Source organism: Patiria miniata, unplaced genomic scaffold, assembly GCF_015706575.1.
Source record: "Patiria miniata isolate m_02_andy unplaced genomic scaffold, ASM1570657v1 HiC_scaffold_20, whole genome shotgun sequence".
Taxonomy (NCBI): Eukaryota; Metazoa; Echinodermata; class Asteroidea; order Valvatida; family Asterinidae; genus Patiria; species Patiria miniata.
The window spans coordinates 6,859,759-6,872,616 of record NW_024037059.1 but is presented as its reverse complement, the minus strand read 5'-3'; the positions used below and the strand labels follow the sequence as shown (position 1 = coordinate 6,872,616).

The window sequence follows — 12,858 nt, the reverse complement described above, 5'->3', positions numbered from 1 at the left end:
GGTAAAATCTTCATTTTTGGAACTTGCGAAGAGAAATGAACTACAAATTAATACCAGTCTGATCTGATGAATAATTAACAATTTGTGATTAATCATGCCCTAATGTTTTAAGCCACATTAAAAAAAATGAGGTTAGAATGAATAAATAGTCTGGCACCATTCCATTCAACAGTTCACAATCAGGGAACACGTGAATAAGGTCCATATAGGTGCAGCTTATAATCACTCTAAATCCTTATTCTTGTCTGGAATATTGACTTGAAAATATACGGCGTATGGGGATGAAACAACTATCGTGCGTTTTTCATGGAGACTAGATTTCCAGTCGCTTGTCAAGAACTAAAGGGAAGCCAGTCAGTAATTTACATTTTTATTTCAAAGAGTGTATCTTTAGCTATCACATCCTAGCTTTATTTCCATACATTTTCTCCTCCCCAACGACTATTTCGTGTTCACGCGCCTTCTTCTGTCCCACCTCATAAAGTTTCAAATCTTTTTCCAATCCAGTTATTTCTTTCCTTTGTTTTCCTTTACAATCCGTTTCTATCTCTGTGTCTTCTGACTGAACTCCACAAAACTAACATTAAGTAAGATAAGTGTAAGATTTGTTTGTGCCCTTAATATTTAATGCAATGCACGGATACTTGATATACGCATGTACTGAACTACGATGAATGGATATTTAAAAGACTCATAAACACTCATACTGAACTTATATCAGCCGTACCGTTTTTAACCAATTCATACAACAAATTCAGTGTCAGTTAACACATCGATAAGCTATTAAATGTTTTAACCAACTGAATGAATATGCTTGCCTTTTGTAAACGTTTTAGTTACAGTATTCGCAAATACACGTGAGTATAAACACCAACTGTCATCCCTAAAAAGAAAAAAAAGAATGATTATATAAACTGAGAACTGTACCAGATCAGAAATTACTCGCCAACAGAGGGCGTAGTTTAAAGCCCTTCCATCGGAGACTGAGCCTAACTGAGTGTTATTACAGCCGGTTTTTTTTGCTACTTTGTCACATGTTTAAATACAATGTAGCATTTTTTTACTGGAACAGAGTTTAACTAAGCTATGAACTTGTGCCTCTAATTTAAAAATCAACAAATAACTCACAAGATACATCCAATTGGCATTATGTTACGCTAATATTCAATTCAAACATAATTTGTGCGCGAACAATTTTTTTTCGTGCCACAAAAACATGAAGTGACCCGTGCTTGCTCGGCCGCCATCTGCGTAAGATGTATGCAAGGCAGCAACGGTTTCTGATTGGCCAGTATTAAATAGGGATCGAGCGCCCTCTTCTGGGACAATCTTGTTTTGTACGAGACGATTGCACAGGTCTCAAAAGCATTCTGGTCGCAAACGGACCTTTTTGGGTGGGGGTGAGGGGGGGGGGCGGGAGGTTAGAAACGAAACGACATGAAGAAATGGTAAGTAGAATAAAAAGCCGTTGACTATTTGAAGTCATTTAGCGACGGTATTTTTTGTCAATAATGACAAGCACTCAGTTTGGAACTGAATGGACCGTTAGCGTACAGATACAGCCTGGGGCCAGCGCATGTTTCCCTCGGTAGATACCGGGAAGAGAGGCTGTCGGTGACCCGGTACATTGGCTGATTAGTGCGGGCCGACAGACACCGTAAACTTGCGCCATTAGTCTAGGGTGCGGTAGCCGTACAACTTACGGGGATGGGAAGTGTCTTGATCGCGGCTCTGGTGTGCAGTGTAGGCGACTACAATATTTACAAGGACAATTCCTCTAAATGAAGATGTTTCTTGATTGTTTTTAACTTAAGATTTACATAATAAATACATAGTTTTAAATAATCAAAACGAACTTTGCTATTAAAGATAATACGTTATTTATTTGCACAAAAGACTAGAGTAATAAATATTTTTAGACCAAAATTGACTTTGGAAATCATGTGCATATTTTATTAAGTGCATGCTGCATCAACAATATACAGCGGTAAGTTACACCTTCAATTAACTCTTTTTTTACCACTACATGTACCTGCATTTTGCTTTCAACTTTGCAGATAACATTTTGAGTATATTGAAATTATTTACATGCCCAGAAATGGTTAATTATGTATGTACTTGATCAGCCACACGACACGACAGAAATTTCAAAATATCCAATCCCAATACACTGTAAGGGATTGTAATCCGAAGACCTTATCATTCAGTCTGATAGTCAACTTATATGCCTAGTAGGTATTGCGGATCAACTGTGACCGGAAAAAATGCTGGTAAAGCAGCTACTATACTTTACAATACGGCATACCCTAGAGTTAATTATGTGAATGGACTGTGTGACATTATGTGAGCAATATTGTACCTAAACGTTGCGGGTGATATAAATATGTACACAGTGCAGAAGTCATTGCCAAGATGACTATAGACCGCTTGCAGATGCGTTCGATAATCGACGCACGAAGGCGCGCGACGCCATGTTGTGGGACAAGCGTATATCTATCTATGCACATTTTGTCCCATAACATGGCGTCGCGCACCTTCGCGCGTCAATTATCGATCGCGTCTGCAAGCGGTCTATACAGGATGAAACTAACTTCACGGTAAGGCAATCCTTGACATGTAACGCAAAAAACCCCACCAAACTATAGCATCCAGGATGATTTTTTGAAGCAGTACATTGGGTTAATAAACAGGATGTCCCGATCGTTGGTTATTCTTAGTAGGATATTTGGTCATTTCCTTCAACATTAGTATCCAAATTTCCGATCCGAATACTGATTTTACACCAATTAAGGTGAAGCAGTTGGGCAAAATATGCCCAACCTTTTTGAAACTGTCTCTGTGATGATTGGTGCGCTACTTAAAGTAGACAGCTCGATACTCCCACAAAAAGGCTGGACGTTAACCGCAAGGTGTCGAATAACGTACACTATAGTATAAATCACAGTGATATTGTACTACAAAAAGTTGCTATGTGCAATTTCTGGTAACGGCGAATGGGCGTCTTTTGCATTGAGAAATTGTTATGTAAAGAGACCCACCGTCTGCGGCACACACTGAAGGGACTTCGAGGGAGGCCTTGCCCTGGAGTTCTTGTTCTTGTTGTGAAGTACCTTTCAAGGTTCCATTGGTTGACTTATAACGATCTTGGGTTTGTTGGTCTGTGATATAGACAATGAAAAATGGTTTCTCAATAGCGCCGACAGCAGTTACAATTGTAAAACTGCTAATGCGTGCATACAACTTCACGAATTGAGTCAGTGACAGACCAGTTTGAAATTTGGTGCAATGTGCATGGTCAGTGCTGTTCCATTTATTCAGATATAATTGACACCAATTTTCAAAGCCTAATCATTCACCAGCTACAGTTTGAAGACCCACCATTCTTCTGAAGCCGGCCCGGAACTGTTTGTATTTGACGGCGTAGATGAACGGATTCACGCAAACATTTACCGTAAGGGTAAAAGCGCCAAAATAAAACAGGATACCACTGAATTGAACACTTCCTCCAAGATCGAAGACTAAGAAGATTGTCGAATGGGGGAGCCAGCAGATGACGAAAACAACAAAGACGAGCAAGAGGGTCTTGAAGGTGTTACGCCTTGCCCGAAGGAGGGACTCTCCCTGGGTTTCTGGCTGTGAGGTGCCTGCTGCAGTACCGGTAGTTGGTGCCGTACCTTCTTGGTTCTCTTGGTCAGCAGCAGGCCTTGTCAGTGTAGCCAGACCAGGAGCCACTCTGTCTGCACTTCTCTTCAGGACAATAGTGATGTGCATGTAAGACACCAGCATGACCAATGAAGGGATGAAAAAGTTGAGCATGACCACTGCTACGCCCAACGCACCCACACCAGACGCACGAGCGCAGTAGCCATTCTGATGGTAGTTAATAACAACAGCAGCACCGCAAGAAACGACGAATCCTAGAACCCATCCAGCTGCGAGGAATGCTCCTACTGCTTTGCGTTTACCGAATATCTTTGGATAAGTGTAGGGGTAGACAATGGCAATGTAACGCTCTAAAGTGACTGTCATCAAGTTATATGTCGAAGCCGTAAATAAGGAAAACTGGACTGCGTAAGCATTGTAAACCCTGCAGAGAAGAAAACCGGCTATACCACCAGGAATATTGACACCGAGAAGGTCCGGCATGTTGTTCCGTACAGCCATGACGAGAGATCCGAACAAGTCGATGGCTGCTTGGTTGAAGATGAAAGCATTGGTCGTGGTATGCATGGAGGAGACACGATAGATGACAAGGCAAACTAGGCCATTGCCAAATACACCAACGACTCCCACCAGTGTTTGGTAAACTCGAAGCAAAAGCGCTGCGTCCATTCTGCTGCTTGTTGTGGCTTGCTAGTAGATGAAAATGTCAGAATTAACAACTATCCTCAATCTTTTAACATCTGCATCGTCAGTTGAGAGAATTAAGCTACGTCATTTGGAAAAACTTAAATTAACTTAATGAGGTCATAATTTGATAACATTTTTTTGTGAAGAGCCTGAGCTCATTAAAAGCGAGTCCAAGTGGAAACCTTTCAAGTAAGCTTCTTAATTCTATGCTAAAAAAGGATTCACTCGAGCGTTTTCCCTGGAGTCAATTCGCAAACGATCATTATTGTATCCAACCTTATCCACATTAAGTTTTGTTTTGCAGGTTCGTTTCGCTTGCACATACACTTTACAGTTGATCGTTTGCTCGCCTTTCATGAACACGAAAAATAGAGATTTTGTTGCTAACTCTTTCGAATAAATTACTCCTCTGCAAGCGGAGTCGTTGGGTGATTCCTGGGCCTTTGAATGTTGGCACAGAGAGCAGTTCTGTGGGGAATCCTGCAACAACAAAAAACCCTGCGTGTTGTTGTTCCTGAGTCTCGGTCTTTATCATTCCACGGTAGTTCAGTCCGGTTAAACTGCCATAAACACCTCATGCGTCATGATGACGTATACGGCTGTTGCTCTGATGACCAAAGACGTTTACATTGGTGCTTCTGGCATGGTGCCATAATTTCAGAATGTTTTGTCCCCTTTTAATTCCTGTTCATGGTAATTAACGAGTTTGTTTTTGTGAACCAACAATGATATGTCTACGCAACAGTGCCCCTACTGTCAACATCTTAGACAACTTTTCTCTCTTCTCTGATTCATCGCAGAGCTTTGGAGCTCACAAGTGTCGCTCCTTTTGTCTTCTGAAATCCCATAAAATTTTCCTCTCGGGGGTGGCAAAGTGTTAATGATTGTGTATTAAAGTTGACTGTTTGTCACTTGCCTCATACGCCCTCTATTGGCAACACTGAGCCTTCCTTATCAAGGAAAGTCAACAATCAGTTATCACACAGTCAGTTCTATCAGAGACGATCCTGGTATATGTTAACCCAACAGCGACTTTCTTTGTATTTTCGCAACCATAAAATACCATATACCGCTTTGTGTCCATTATAATGTCTTACGTCTTGGGATATCTGCGGACAGATTCGTCGCGTTCTAATCTCTCATTTGTTTTCTTCTGTTCTGTCTTGACGCGTATTGTTTCCCAACCGGCGGGGCACAAACCTGTCTATCACTCTCTTCTGATAACCAATCTACTCTCACCCCCCTAAGTGCCACTTGTCGCAAGCAATTGACTGCCAAAGGACATCCCTATATAAATAACACGGTCATAATATGAAAATTGATACAGCGGACCGCGAGCAGGGCATCCCGAGGACTGGAAGTCAAAGATACATCCATCCGGCATCGGGTGCTGGTCAGATTTTGGCTCCCGACGGCTGTTGCGTGAATGGTGTCTCGTATTTGCCTTTACCTTGCCTATTGGTTTAACTTTTTTGGCAAGATCTGACATGCGCTCTGTTGGATTGCTCTTTAAAATAAAATAAAAAATCCTGCATCCTAGACACAAACTAGTTGTTATATGCGAATAGCAAGAGAAGTAATTATAGATGTCGATACGAATACGTTATTTTATCGTGTTTTGTTTCTGATATTATTATACAAATAATGTAAGTATTGCTTAAACCTGAACGAAACAAGGACATGATCTGCATGTAACAGCAGGAGATAACTGTGTTTCATTCCTCTCCTTAGACGACACTGCGCGCAAAGTGGCGAGGAGGGATCCCGCGACGTCTTGATGTGTGTACGGTTGCGTGTGTGTGTTTACCGTGCACTAAGTGGAGGTGAAACCCGACCGCCATGTTTCGCTACGGGAACGGTGTATGGCCGGGACGGCCGGGCCCGAGTCATCGGTAGCTGATTGCCAACGATTTCCCGCCCCGTATCGAATGTTTATCACCCCTCTCCATGCCCGCAGCGCCGTTTGTAATCTGCTAAAATGATGTGTCTGTATATTGCTTCTGTCTCATCCCCATCCATTTTTAAGGAATGTGTGATTTCGGAGCATCGAACAAAGTGATCGGTCAAGATGGATCCGTTATGGGCAATTCTAACCATGATTTGTGTGTGTTTGCGAGATATTCGCAGTGCACACTGGGTTGCCTTTCTTCTTCTTCATATCTTTCAAATTGCCGTACGCCAACTTGTCACAAGCCCGGGACATGCCTCCCATTCTGACGTATTCGCCGAAGAAGTCACATCTCGTCATCCGATACGCCGACCAACGCTTTGTGGCCACGGCACGCCATATTTTCACCAGCAAAAATACACATGTTTACTTTGACGATTCCCACGTGAAATCAAGGATATGAAGTGCTCTAATCGCTGGCCTTTCAGTGGGGGAAACGGAGCATGCGGAATTCCGAGGTTTTTTCGCTGCCGTGGCCCAGATACAGGCGGCTGGCCGTAAATGGCGCGCTCTGTTCCCCCAGAAGGCGGGCCGTTACCGTACCTGCCATCTGGCCCGCGTCTGCTTCAAACTCAAACGGTTAAACATTGGCCGCATTCGCCCCAAGGCAAGCCGCCAGAGATAAACTTAGCAATTTCATTATAATTTCTTCCCTATTAATGAGAGCGGTAAAGTTTGGGGTTTGGGGTAAACGTAAATCACATTATGGAACATCTTTGTTGGTGTTCTATTTAGGTAAACTAAACATACATTTGTCATACCACGGGTGGTGTTATACAGTAGTGCCGTGTAAATGCATTCATTGGCTTTTAAAAAAATGTTACTGTGGGTTTTTAAATGTGACTAATATAATTATCACCATATTAATGATCTTCGAAAACGTTTACGTTGAATTTACACGTTGGATTCCAATGACACTATAACTACAATTTAACAAGCGTGGTTTACGGCAGAAGGACAGAAAACGGCTGGAATTCAGCCTATTCAGCGCACACCTCGTCCACTGATCATTGATTACTGTAATTGTCTCAATTGCATTGCCGCACGAGCCATTCTACAGCTCTGTTACCAGTAATGTCATTAGTCTCCTAACCCAGGTAACAAACCTGTTGACAGGATCCATAATCTCCCGGTAAGTGTCAATTTATCGGGAGAGCGGGACGGGCCGGGAACTCCAATCGAATAATATTTAATGAGACAAAAAGAGCATGAGGAATGATTTCGATAATTCAGAAACAATTCAATTTGTGTGTTTAAAGACTAGCGCTGTCGCAGCGCTCCCGGTAGTCAATGTGTACAAGGTGACGTCATAATAAGATCTTCTACCGGATGCATTGTGGACTGATAAAACGCAGGGGTTCCCCTGGATTGGAGATATTGGCAGGAAGATAGACGGAATACAGAGGTGTCATTTTTATTATATCGAGTTAACTTTTCTTGATGTGAAGATGACGAACAGAATAGAAACAACCTGATGCTGATGCCGTTGAAAGGTGTGCATTGAAAGAAGGTGATATTGAATTTCGTATTGTCTAGTGGTAGCAGCTTTCCAATATGTACGTCTGCTGTACGACATTCGCAACTGTGTCGGCTTTTGTTTCTTAAATCTTCTGTGAACAATATCTTCCAACGCAGGGTTATCAGGGAAAGCCTCTCTGACAGTTGGCTTGAAATCCTTGGCAAATCTGAATTGTCAAGGGGATCGATCTTAGCATTTCAGGTTAACAAAAACGATTTTTTTTTCGGGGGGGGGGCTTATCGATCTATGAGATTTGGTTGTCCGCCATATTTAATTGGGCCTTTCTTTGTGGTTTTTGTACGGATACACCTTGAAGACATAGTTTGTGGAAGTCTGTTTCACTTTCAGATATTGGGAAGTCAGAGCCGACTGGAGTCGGCGTCAGGAGAGAAACCAACAACAACATCAACAACCACAACCCAACAAAAAACACACGATCACGTGACCGGGTCAGAGGTCGACTGGAACACCAATGGTATTGGGAAGGGGGAGGGGGGGCGGGCTCACCCGGTACTAATGCAATTTGTGAGATTTGGGTCGCGCGAGTGGCCTGTCCCCGGCATATCTAATAGGAATAGCGTGCAAACATTTGCTGCAGCTAAGTGATCGCATTACACGCATGGATGCGGCCCTGCTCCCTCCGCCGCATCCTCCCTGCACTTAATCAATTAGATCGCCCACTCTGCCTATATTATGCGTTGTGTGTCCCCCGTGTTTGCATGTGTGTGTGTTTGAGATAGGAACCATGCCAAGGGTGGCTGGCCGTTTTTTCTCCCATCATCACCACCATCATCATGCGTGTGTGTACTTGCCCGCATCCTTGAGCACCGACTAAGAGTAACCGGTAAACACTGCAAACTACTCGAGCGAGCCGCGGACCGCATTGGACCGTGTGGAGGTATTCTCTACGGCCCAGGCCCTAGCCCTAGATAGATGGACAGATAGACACACACACCGTAGTCACCAAACGTCTCTCTAGACAACGGGACAACATCCCAGCGCTGATGTGGTTACCATGGCAACGAGGTGACAAAACGCTTAGGCGGTCCTCCTCCCGTGCGTCCCTTGGGAAGTGAGGCAGTGAGACATCGATGATGAGGCAGGCCTCGCACTGATAGCCATGATGCAACTATCGTCTTGAATATAACGTACACACGCATTGTTACAACCATAGAAGACGTGACCACCCAAACATGAGACATTAAACAGTTCATGTATTTCACATTACTCTGATTTTCTGACGAATTAACTACATTAAACTATACATCCGGGACCTGTATAAATCTGAAACTCTGTTACAGGTACTTGACTGTAATGACCAGTATCATTTTTAGCGGGAATATTTTCATATGGCTTCTTTGAATACGAATCAACTCCAACATGGAGTGTTTTACATGCTTTACGTTTCAAGCAAAATGATAATCTTACAAAATAATCTAATCGATAGATGGTTGCTTCTGACATGTAATAATTTGTTACTGATTGATATTGTTAACCATAACTTCTGCCGTTGCATGCATCATAATTATTACGAGGGAAAACTATAGACAGAATACCTGCATACGAGTTTATTATTTTAGTGCCGATTTATCTGACTGTGCATGCGCCAGTTATCTTAAAAAAAAAAAAAAAAAATCACATCTAGTGCTCGGAAACGTGCCCAACCACGGTATTTGCGAATGGTTCCGATGTAGCCCTGCAGCCTCGATCTCAAAATCTGCCCAAGACTCACTGTACCTTAAAAATACAATCAAGTCGTGAACAAAGAAATCTCGGGCATTTTCGACACGAAGGGCGGGAGATAATCAAATGAGCGGTTTGCCTTCAGCTCTGAGTTTCTATAGATTGGCGACATGCTATCGTCGTCAAGATACCAGACTCATTCAGTGCTTTTTCCTTTACTAAGGACTGTTCTGATTGGATGGCCAAATTCATTGCTCGTTTTTACGTGTGGACTGCGTCTAACGGCGCACACACAATTTGTCTGGTTCCTTGACCTTTTCGACGCGTCTGCAGTGATTTGATGGATGGGCTGTTTGGCTTGCTGGGGCGGGTACCATCTGCACACACGCGTCTGTCATTAAACTAAGTGTTTGTGTTTCCGGAGAAGTCTACTCTTAAGAAAATAAGAACTATACACCAGAAACATGTATTGCCATCGTTCCAAATTGTTTTCTTAGCTGACGAGGAACCTTAATTGTAGATTATTCGATATCAAGGAATCTATACCGAGAAGTTGAGCTAGGACCAAATTGGTTAAAGGCATGTCTCCATAAATGGCCGTTTTTCCTGTTCATAGGCCTACACTATAACAACATGGACAATATAGGCCTACTCACTACTTTCTCTGGATCTTTCGGATATTTCTGACTGTGAAGGTAACGTGTTAGATTTGGACAATAGTATTTCAGTCACTGTACATTTCTATGAGTCACTTTTTGTGTGTGCCATTTACCAGAAAAAGTTCCTTTTTAACCCGTAATATCGTAATATTGTGACCCAGAAAAGTGTAAATTTTACTCGAAAAAAATATGTCGTTTGATCCAGGAGAGTGACAAGTCGAATCTGACCCAGATTTTATGTCAATGGTGACCCGGGATTAAAGTGTAGAGAAATATTAATTTGACAGATTCTCAGGTACACCAGTTGACCCTGGTTGAGGTTGGCTGGGAGTCAGGTTTTCCTGTTTTAAAATTTGGTAAGTTTTTTATGCAACCTCAGTTGCTCAAACAAACAGGCGTGCGTTTAACGCACGATGTAACCATTTTGTGGAGGAATGACAGCATTGAGTACCGTATTTTATTTTTTTTACCCGTGTCATGTTTTTGAAGCAGTTCGTGTGACAGGCTGCCGAGTCAAGTCGATCCCCGCATCAGGCAATGAGCCCGGCAGATGCACACGACACGGCCTATAGCTAGCCGGCTGGCTGGCTGACTGGTCGCTCGGTGCAAGGGGGGAAATATTGCAAGGGAAAGACCATCCATCATTCATAGACAGCCAATTTGTTTTACATTAACTGCATGGTGTTTGGAGCTGTCACGATCGTCAAAAAGTGTCCGTAGCGCGGTTTGTTGTCAGACTTCTTGACATTTCGGAGGACCGACAGTAGTCAGCCCATTAGACCTGTACGACGGCTGTGTAACTGGCCCATCAGAAATATGTCATTTCTTTTTTGAAAACCCTTGGATTGAGCACCATCCAGGAGAGTACCGTATAAGGCCCAAATTATACAAGGTAAACCTTGTGATGGCAACAACTTGAACCCAATTGTGTCATGAAGTCACACACAAATAATCAAGTATTGCAGATAAACAGAAATAGTATTCCATGTTTAATTTAAACATGTAAAACGAGTAAAATCAAACGGTCTTTTGCTGAAATATGATTCGGTCTGGTGTTGATTTATCATGTAATTCTTTTATCTTGAATGGTGATTTAATTTCGTACGTCAGCCTCCAATAGCCATCAGCACCCGGTATTTATGCCCGTACGACTTGTCTGTCGTTCGTCATGATATTTGATAATGGCCTAATAGTATGGTATGCAGGCTGCAAAGTGTTATTAAACGTAATCACAGGGCAGTTCTTTTGCCTGTAAGTGTGCAGCAAATTGAATTTCTCCCGTGTTCAGCCATCGCGTGTGCTGGGCTTGAATCATGGAGACCCCCACGATAAACCTCAAGTCAATCAAGAAATCTTAGCCTGATAGCAGTCAGAGACTGTAATACATGATCTCACTCCCCATTCATCCGATGGGTTTGAAGAGATGGTTTAAGAGGGGTACCACCTTAGCCCTTCTCTGCCTGTAATATACATGTGCCGATCATGTACCCAGGTTGTACATCTCATTTGATACATCTTAGAGTCTGTAATTACTCGGCGCCCCTGCACCAATCACCGTTATTGCTTGCTCCATTTTGTTTTCACTTTGCAACGACAGTTGATCTCTGAGTGACCATGAAATTCAGACGCCGAACAAATACAAAGATGGCAGGCAGTGTTGCCTGGGATTCTTGGGTCCCCGCTGTCAAGGGGGACAATGCAACTTCCCCTATTTGCCCAACCACACCACTTAACACAATTAAATTGATACGCCAGCACAAAGGCGAAAGTTATTTTACGTATCGTTTGCCCAAGAAATTATTACTGGGCGCGATGTTAAATACATTACTTTAAGTGGTTTAGATTTCCCCTCCATCCGCTAAATTGAAATCTATTGTTCGAGCAATTATCATCTTTCGAGTTGGGTCTGGGCAAGGCGAACGTGTGTCGGGTTACGTTGCCCCGCGCAGGCTGGTCTGTCGCTAATGTAATAAGGCCTCGTAATCAAGCGAGCGGGAGAATCGAAGTACCCTGTGTCTTGTGTTTCTGCTCCCTGGCGAGCAAGCACGTCCCCTGAACCGACCCTATAGCCTATGCTGCTATAGCATGCAGAGAGATGGGACCAAGACGCTACGAGAGATTGCCGATCTGGCTTCAAGATATGACCACATCTTCCGCAGCGTGTTTCACGCGTTTATGCTCCTATTAGTAACGGCCATATCTTATCTTCCTCAAGGCGCACTGCTGGTATACCTCGTACATGCATCTCTCTCTCACCTACCCCTTCCCCTCATCCGTCTTCACTGGCGATCTTTTCTACCTTGGTCTTCATCCTCGTCAGACCAGCCTTCCGGGGTTATGATGTGCTACCGTGCTAGCTCCCCCAAGGGCTGACTAATTCCACATCTCCTCTATGCATCTGTCTTTCTGTCTCCTCTCACAGTTCGACATGTTCAATATCTTCCCCGTATACCCGTGAGCCAAGAAAACGTCAGCGGATCGCGGAAAGTACGCGAGGCCGGGAAGGTAGCATTCATTTATTTAATTTCGTTAAGTTAGCTCGGCGCACCTGCCCATCACGCGCAGCGTCCCGTGATATCCCTTTAGCTTTTTGTCCTCTTCTTATCCTCCTCCTCTTCGCCGCTCACTCAAAAGCGCGGGAAACAAAATATCCGTGACCTTGGCAATTTCGAAAGGTGATCATGGGAAAGGCGCATAGC

The 12,858-nt window shown here is 43.3% G+C and overlaps 1 protein-coding gene across 1 annotated transcript; it reads right to left on the bottom strand.

Moving 5' to 3' along the window:
- Positions 1-3,348: 3,348 nt before the first annotated feature.
- Positions 3,349-4,332, bottom strand: LOC119727284 (alpha-1A adrenergic receptor-like). The gene has a single exon (XM_038199138.1). The coding sequence runs from the start codon at positions 4,330-4,332 to the stop codon at positions 3,349-3,351; it is 984 nt and encodes a 327-aa protein (XP_038055066.1).
- Positions 4,333-12,858: the final 8,526 nt, after the last annotated feature.